The sequence below is a fragment of the Octopus bimaculoides genome, chromosome 3, assembly GCF_001194135.2.
Source record: "Octopus bimaculoides isolate UCB-OBI-ISO-001 chromosome 3, ASM119413v2, whole genome shotgun sequence".
NCBI classification, from domain to species: domain Eukaryota; kingdom Metazoa; phylum Mollusca; class Cephalopoda; order Octopoda; family Octopodidae; genus Octopus; species Octopus bimaculoides.
Window position 1 is genome coordinate 102,641,598 of NC_068983.1, and position 8,460 is coordinate 102,650,057.

General features: G+C 34.3%; 1 protein-coding gene across 6 annotated transcripts in view; it reads left to right on the forward strand.

Moving 5' to 3' along the window:
• The window catches only part of LOC106879548 (high-affinity choline transporter 1), a 217,228-nt gene that overhangs the window by 158,955 nt on the left and 49,813 nt on the right, over positions 1-8,460 (forward strand). For all 6 annotated transcript variants that reach the window (XM_052966391.1, XM_052966389.1, XM_052966392.1 and 3 more), the window contains exon 3: positions 8,131-8,350. In XM_052966391.1, coding sequence (XP_052822351.1) covers positions 8,176-8,350 — 175 coding nt within the window. In that variant the 5' untranslated portion in view covers positions 8,131-8,175. The remainder of the gene's footprint in view (positions 1-8,130; positions 8,351-8,460) is intronic.

The window sequence follows — 8,460 nt, forward strand, 5'->3', positions numbered from 1 at the left end:
TCTCTCTCTCTCTCTCTCTCTCTCTCTCTCTCTCTCTCTCTCTTCTAAATGTAAGTAGTTCACTGCCATCTAATTTGAAGCTGGTATTTGGCTATAATATTTGAGACCACCATTTTGTATTGTTCTCAAAACTCCAATGATCACAGATACATTTGTTATTCTTTTGAGACATCTATTCTGAGGTCTCTATATTTACTTAACTTTTCAATATTTTACTGAGGTGTTGTCTATATAGCATGATCAGTTTCACTACTAAAGTCCCAAAGAACTATGGTATCTTCATTTTTCTACTACTTTGGCAGGCTTATGATCCCACCTGAAACCAGATCTATGGCATATGATCCAGTGTAAATGCTGGCCAAGTCTATCATGGCTCTTAATATATTCATTTGAGAAGCATACAGCATCCACCATCCAGAGATTAGGTGGTCAATTGCTCTTTGGTTGCACCACAAAAGCAGTAGGCAGGATCAACACTATTTTTAGGAATGCTTGCTTGATAGTTTCTGGTGACCCAGACACTGATCCTAAGCAGTTTTATGAAGCCCCTTGTTTCTGATTTAATGCAGCCAAACATTGATCCATTGATGCATCTATTTGCATCTACATCAAGATTTTGGCCCTTGTAGGGTATTTATCACACAACACCTTACTTTCTCATGTATTTTGCTGAACTGAGAATCCATTTCATTTAGCTTGCTTTTATTTGTTTTGATATCACAGTGATTTCTGTTTCATCTTTGATAGTTAAGTCTTGGTCTTGCTGATCCTTCATTCCTATACATACTTCTTCCCTTTTTCTGATAATGAATACTTTTTTGGAACTTTCATATTTGCAGACAAGTTTACGCATCCAGTTACTGGTATTCTTTAGACAGGCATCTATTCCAATGATTGCTGTCTTTCCAAGAATTTCTCAATCCAGCTATGGGAAAGGCTGTCAAATGCATTTTTGTAATCAATCCATGCAAAAAAAGGATTTCTGTGTCATACATAGCAGTCCTCAAGAACCATTTTCTTGATTAAAAGCTGGTCTTTACAACCATATGAGCCAAGATTACAACCTTTTCATTCACTGCAGACTATTTTATCATCCATCAGGAAGGTATATGTATATTCAGTAATGATAGATATTAGTATTTTATACATGGTTGTAAGTAATGTAAGTGGGTAGTTGTTTCAGGGGAGTAAGTCACACCATTTACCACCCTAGGAGGGATTTTCCTAGGGTCATGTATAATGCTATTGTAGAGGTGAGTCAATTCTCTGTAAGATTCAGTGAAAGCATTCAACAAGAAGTTAGAGATTTTATCTTTCCCAGGTGATTTCCATTTGCTAGAATTTCTCAATGCAGATCTGAGATCTTCAACTGAGATATCTTTCTGTTTTTGTTTTTTTAATATGTTCAGAGTCTCTGGTTTGTTGATTAATCCAGGGAGCATCATAGTTGTATTCTTTAGGATGTGACCAGATTAATGTGCAAAACCTTTGTACTTCCCCCTCAGTAGATGTGGTCTTCATAGCTATATTATCTTTTGCAGTTTTCCTATAATACACATTTATGATTGTTCTGCAACATACTGTTATCCTTGAAAAAGTTTGATCTTTTGTCAAGTGCTGTTGAGAGTACACAGCAGTATAAATTAGTCACTTTATAAAACTACTCTTTATAAGTGACTTCGTTATTTCTTAATATATTCAATCTTTTAAATCTTCTGTTCTGTCCACATACATTTTAAAAACACCTCTCCCTGTTAAATCAACTTTTCTTGGATTATAAAGCTCAAAACAACTAATCTGAATCTATTTAAACATGTGCTGTTTGGTTTGGATAATATGCCTGATCATTTTTCAATTGCTTCATCAGTTTTGTTTGTTCTTTTTACGTTATATTTTCTTTCCAGTTACTCTTTTTTGCTCTTGATTTTCTTGAGTATTTCAATAGCTGATCTGAGCACCTTAATTCTAATTCCTAATTCTCTCTCACCATGCTGGTTTCCTGTTTATATGTTGAGTTTTTCTCTTTACTTGAATACTACATGGTGCAGTGTTTATTGAAGCTGCAGAATAAAACAAATTATTCAGTGAAGTGAGATTGACTTCATTTTCACTCAAGGTGAATTTTATAACTGCGTTTACCTTGGTTAATAATTTTGTTTTGAGTTGCAAATCTTGGAAAGATCATTGCAATCTCCCAGTTCATTGTGTTCAGAACCAAAATCTTCAAATTAATAACAAAATAAATTCCTTTTGTATTTATACAATTAATCCCAGTGTGTTGGCCTTCAGCCACTCAGATACAATTTTTGCTTTTAGCTGGTCAGCTTCAGTGTCTGTGTTTCCACTTTCACTATAATCACTCTCAACAATGTCAGTGTCTGGGACAATTTTGTTGAATACCTCATTTTGAGTATTTGTCACACTAGGTTCTTCTTCCTCAGTGGAAGGATGTTTTATATCCTTATTCACATCTATTTTTGTATGACTATTAGCCTGAACATATAAAACTGAATTTGTTGGATATACAGGTCTATCAATAGCCTTTTCTTTATGATATTCCTGCAAATATTAGCTAATTTGTCTATGTTTTGGTCTATTAGTAGGGTTTTTCTTTCTCCAATTTAAGTATGTTTGTTTTGTATTTGATCTCCCTGTTGGAAAGTTCATTGCAGTATAATAGACCTCTAGAACATCCTTGTTTACTTTCCTATTCTATTTTTGTCTTGTTTAGCTTTAACAGATGAAGATCTTTTGTATGAAGGGCCATTGTTTGACACTATCTTGCTAACAGGAGCAGACTTTTTGACCCCAGATTGGTTTGACTCTGGGCGACACAATCCCTTTTTCCTTTTGGATGTTGATTGATCTGGTTTCTATTTTCTTTATTAGGTATTTTTGTCATACTTGTGTGCTGTTCTTGCCTCTAAGGGGATGTTTTTTATAGTGATCCCAACACATAAGGTCCATAGGAGGCAGGGAATCATGTCCTACTTTCACTTTAGCTCAGATTACTATTGTTGTTCTTTTTATTTTTTTATCACATGATAATATTTCATAGTATCGTGTGAGTTTCTAGCATTATCTTACATTACATGGATTTAATTACTTGAAATGATGAATTTCTGCCTGTTTTTTGTAATGTCATTCATAAACATGCAACTGTTTATTTATGTAAGTAATGCCATTTGCACCTATTTATTTATATAGAAGTAGGTGGGTGCTATGAATTATGGGTCTTGAGTTAGCAAGACATTTATGCATTGCTGACATTCTGAGTTCAACTTCCACTGAGGCCAACTTTGCTTTTCATCCTTCTGGGGTCGATGAAATAAGTACCATTTTGTATTAGAGTTGGTGTAGTCAATTAGCCCCCTCCCTCAAAGCTTCAAGCCTTGAGCCTATAATAGAAAGGATTATTATTATTATTATTATTATTATTATTATTATTATTATTATTATTATTATTATTGTTATTATTATTATTTTATGTTTGACTTTTGTTTTGCATTTGTACAAGTTGGATCCAAGTCTCACCCAGAGACTTCAAGAGACAACAAGTTAGAAGTTCATGTAGGTGTTATGCCTAGGGTACCATATATTTGGATTTGTTCTAGAGAATATTTAAGAAACCATAAGAAAATTATGTGTTTGGTTTAAAATTTGAGATCACATAGACAGTATTTTACATAGGATACGGGTAGTTCCCATGAGCACTATCTTTTGAACTTCAACCATTTTGGGGTTTCCTGGTATCTGAGCTAGGTAGTAATCAGCCCGTTTCGCTGTCATTCCGAGGGCACCTATGACAATAGGTATTGTTTTAGTCTTCAGGTTCCACATTTTGCTAATTTCTATTTCAAGATCTTTATATTTGCTCAGTTTTTGGTAGGTCTTGACAGATATGTTTATATCGATTGGGACAGTCATATCAATGAGGATGCATGATTTTTGTCTGAAGTCTTTCAGTATGATGTCTGGCCTATTTGCATCTATCTTTTTGTCAGCTTGAATGGTGAAGTTCCAGAGGAGTGTGATGTGATCATTTTCAAGTACTGGGGGTGGTTTGTGTTTCCACCAGTTTTTATCATGGGGCAAGTCCAGGTTTTTGCATATTACCCAGTGAATATATTGTGCAGCTCTATCATGCCTGTTGAGATACTCTGTAGGCGCAAGCAGACTGCACATGGAGACAACATGATCGATGGTCTCATTTTGTTGTTGGCATATACGACATAATGGGGAGCTGCCATTCTTTAATATGTTGGCCTGGTAGTTCTATTTAGTTATTATTATTATCATTATTATTATTATTATTATTATTATTATTATTATTATTATTAAGGCAGCAAGCCAGCAGAATCACTAGCACACCAGAAAAAATGCTTAGCAGCATTTTATCTGTCTTTACATTCTGAATTTAAATGCCACCAAGGTCAACTTTGTGTTTCATCTTTTCAGGGTCAATGAAAAGATTGAGCACTGGGGTTGATGTAATCAATTCATCCCCTTCTTTCAAACTGCTGGCCTTGTGCCAAAATTTGAAACCAGTAGTAGTAGTAGTAGTAGTAGTAGTAGTAGCAGCAGCAAAATTCTTTATTTAGAGAGAAAGATAACTGCAAAAGTAGGTCATTTAAAACAAAAAAGGTACTAAAGAAAGCCACCTTAGATTTAATATCGTCCTTTGTTTTATACTTTTCTTAGCTATGGAAGACCATCTAATATGTGGAAAAGATCATGTACTTCTTAAACGTTCAGAACCAAAATATATGTATGTATGAAAACTCAAGACTTTACAGCTACTGACAACCATCTAACTTTTTATGTATGTTAAAAAAAAATCATCAAAATAATCAGAAAATAAATTCCTTTTGTATTTATACAATTAATCCCAATATTTTCTCCTGGACCGGGGAGATATTTATTAGATAGTATGGCACATCAGATTTTTCTGTACCACATCAGATTTTGACCTGTCTTTTATAGATTTGTTTTGTGCAGCTTAGCTCTAGGTAACTTTAACTTAACGGGTCAATGGATATTTTCCTGAAGATAGAATACAGCTTTCAGTGAATAAGATTTTGTTTAAATAAAAAATATGACATTTTCAAATGTAAGCAATTATCTTCGTAAGAATGTCTCTAATATCTACATAAAAAAATATATATGAAGAAGGACATGAGAAGTGGAAGAAGAATATGTAAAAGGAGAAAAAAAGAAAGAAAATATGGAACAAGAATAAAGTAAAGAGAAAAAAGAGGGGAAAAGGAAGTAGAAATTTTTAAAATGGAGTAAAACAGAGAAAGGAAAGAAAAAGAGAAGGAGTAGGTCAGGATGAGAGTAGAGAAAGAAAGAAGAAAGAAGTGAGAAAGAGAAAGAAGGCTGATTAAGAGAGTGAGAGACAATAAAAATCAGTTCTTTATCTAGATTAAGGAATAAATATAAGGAAATTAAATCTAAACATGAAAATAAGTATAGATTTGCTCTCAAGAAATTCATAGTTTAAAATGCCACTATAGGAAGAGAATATGTTTTTGGAGTTCCACAACTTCAACTCCAGCTGTTCCAGTGAACTTTATGGTCCTGTTTCTACTGAAATACCACTATTTATCTGACAATAAACAAAGGATTAACATTATGGAAGCAAATTAATAAATTCTGTGGTATGTAAATGTTTCGCTGTCATGCCAGTTAATATATATTACCTTTCAAACAATATGTGGTAGGTTAGTATCTTATCCAGGGTATAGTTTTTCTCTTATCTGTTTAATGTCATGAAATCTGTTTAATGTCATGAAATCCAGACATCATTGCAAAGTTTGTGAGCTAGCACAGGAAACAAAACAAAGAATACTCTAAGAAAATAGATCAGAAACTGCCGATATTAGTAACTATTCAAATAATTTTAATTTTCATAGTATCATCATCATCATCATTTCACATCTGTTCTCCATGCTGGCATCGGTTGGGTGGTTTGACATGAAGCTGTCCAGACTCCAATTGTATGTTGTGGTATTGTTTCTATAGCTCAATGCCCTTCCTAACACCAACCACTTAACAAAGTGTGCTGGGTGCTTTTTACATACCACTGGCACAGGTGCATTTTCATGCCACCAACATGGCAGCATTTACATAGTCCCAGCATGGATGCATTTACACAGTACTGGCACAGGTGCTTTTTATGTGGCATTGGCACCTGAAAGGATAAGCCTGTATGTATGGAAGATAATGATTTTACTTAGCTTGAAATGTCTTATCAAGTACAGCAAATCACAATTCCTGGTTCCTTGTAATTTCCTCAGTGAGGTCCAGCATCCAAAAATTCTTTCTCACCAATTTGTCCCATGTCTTCCTGGGTCTACTCCTTCCACAGGTACCCTCAACAATTAGAGCTCGACACTCCTTTATACAGCTGTCTTCATCAGCAGGCATCACATGACCAAACCAGCATAGTCTTCTCTCTTACACACAACATCTGATGCCTCTTTCACCCAGTTTTCCCCTTAAATCCTCTTACTGTATGAATGATCTAAAATTGATCATAAGATTCAAATTTTTTTCTAATTCTTATATTTTACTATTTTAAATAATTTTGTTTAATTTTAACTGAAAAATATTATTATTTTTTATTAGCCAATCTGTCTATATTTTCTTTATTTTTTTTCTTCTCTTTGACAACCATATTTTGTCTCTTCTCAAAGTCCATCACAAAAGAAAATTGCTCATCATCAAAACAAAGTTGCAGTCTCTATATAGTTTCTCAGCCAGCTAGAAGTAGCAGCCAAATTTCCCTAAACAGACCCTGACGTCTTAAAGGAAGAGAATATCTAAGACAATATGGATAATGTAGTATGAAATGTATAATGCCTGAAAACAAAAAAAACAAAAAAACAATGGGTTGGTCATGACTAGAATACATTTAATCATGGACTTAATCATGATCAACCAAAAGCTAAATAACAACAATATTGTTCCTTATTCTTCCGAGGAACAATGTTACTCCAACACCCAACTCACATCCTACGATTCCTTCCCAAATATTTATCACTACAAATTAAATATTGAAGTTACATAACCTCAAATTAATAAAAGAAGGGAATGAGATTTTAATGATATTTTATGCCACTTGTTTATAATTAATGTAAAATGACTACAACAAGGAACCAAATTCTCTGGGAACTTCCATGTAGATTATTACATGCGACCAATTTTTCCTTACATGTTAAGCTTACAGTTATTATGCTCCATTATCACCACCACCACCACCACCACCACCACCACCACCACCATCATCATTTAATGTCTGCTTTCCATGCTGGCATGAGTTGGATGGTCTGACAGGAGGTAGCAACACAGATCACTGCACCAAGCTCTACTATCTGTTTTGGTGTGGTTTCTATGTCCTCTTCTCAGCTCTCTGTTGGTTTCAACAATGAGTGCTCCAATCAATGGAATTGCCAGCCTGCTTGTGAAATTAATGAGCAAATGGCTGAGCTCTCCACAAACATGTAGATACTTAATGTAGTTCTTAGGAGACTCAGCATGACACTGAATGTGACAAGGCTGACCCTTTGAACTACAGGTACAACTCATTCTTGTTAGCTGAGTAAACTGGAGCAATGAGAAATAAAGTGTCTTGCTCAAGGACAGAATGCACCACCAAGAACCAATCTCACAACCTTATGACTATGAACCAAGTACCCTAACCATTAAGCCACACACCTTCATGTTTTATTTTATTCATATATCTTTTATTTATATCTGTATATATACATAGTCATTTAATTCTTTGTATAATTAAGAAAAAATGAAACTATCATGGTATATTGTGACAAATGAAAATGAAAGAAGTCTTGTTTGTTGTTCATCATCATCATCATCACCACTGGGAATAGAACTTATGATTGTGAGCCTATGATTGTGAACCTATTACTCTTGTCATTAAGTCATGCATCTTCTATTATCCAAACTGTATGTTAACTCTTATTCTAATCTCATGTAACTAATCTACTCTTCCAGTATCACATTAACCTCCTGAATCATTAGTTCTGCTCTGTTATTCCCTCTAGAGTTTAGACTAACAAATATAAATCATTTTTATACTTATGAGGTTTTTTTTCTTTTTTATTTCAGACTTGACAATCACTGAGCGGCTTCAAACACATTAAGGCTACAACAATGGCTGTACATATTGCTGGGATTTTAGCTATTGTTGTTTTCTACCTTGGAATCTTGTTTGTAGGAATATGGGCTGGTCGCAAGTCCAAACAAACAGGTTCACAAGCTGACAGTGATGATGTGATGTTAGCAGGGCGGAATTTAGGGATGCTTGTTGGAATATTTACTATGACAGGTAAGTTATGGTTTCCTAAGGTTTTCTTTCAAATTCAGAATATTGATTTAAGGAACAAATTTGGTTATTGCAGGGGGGGGGGAGAGTGAGATACGTATATATATATATAT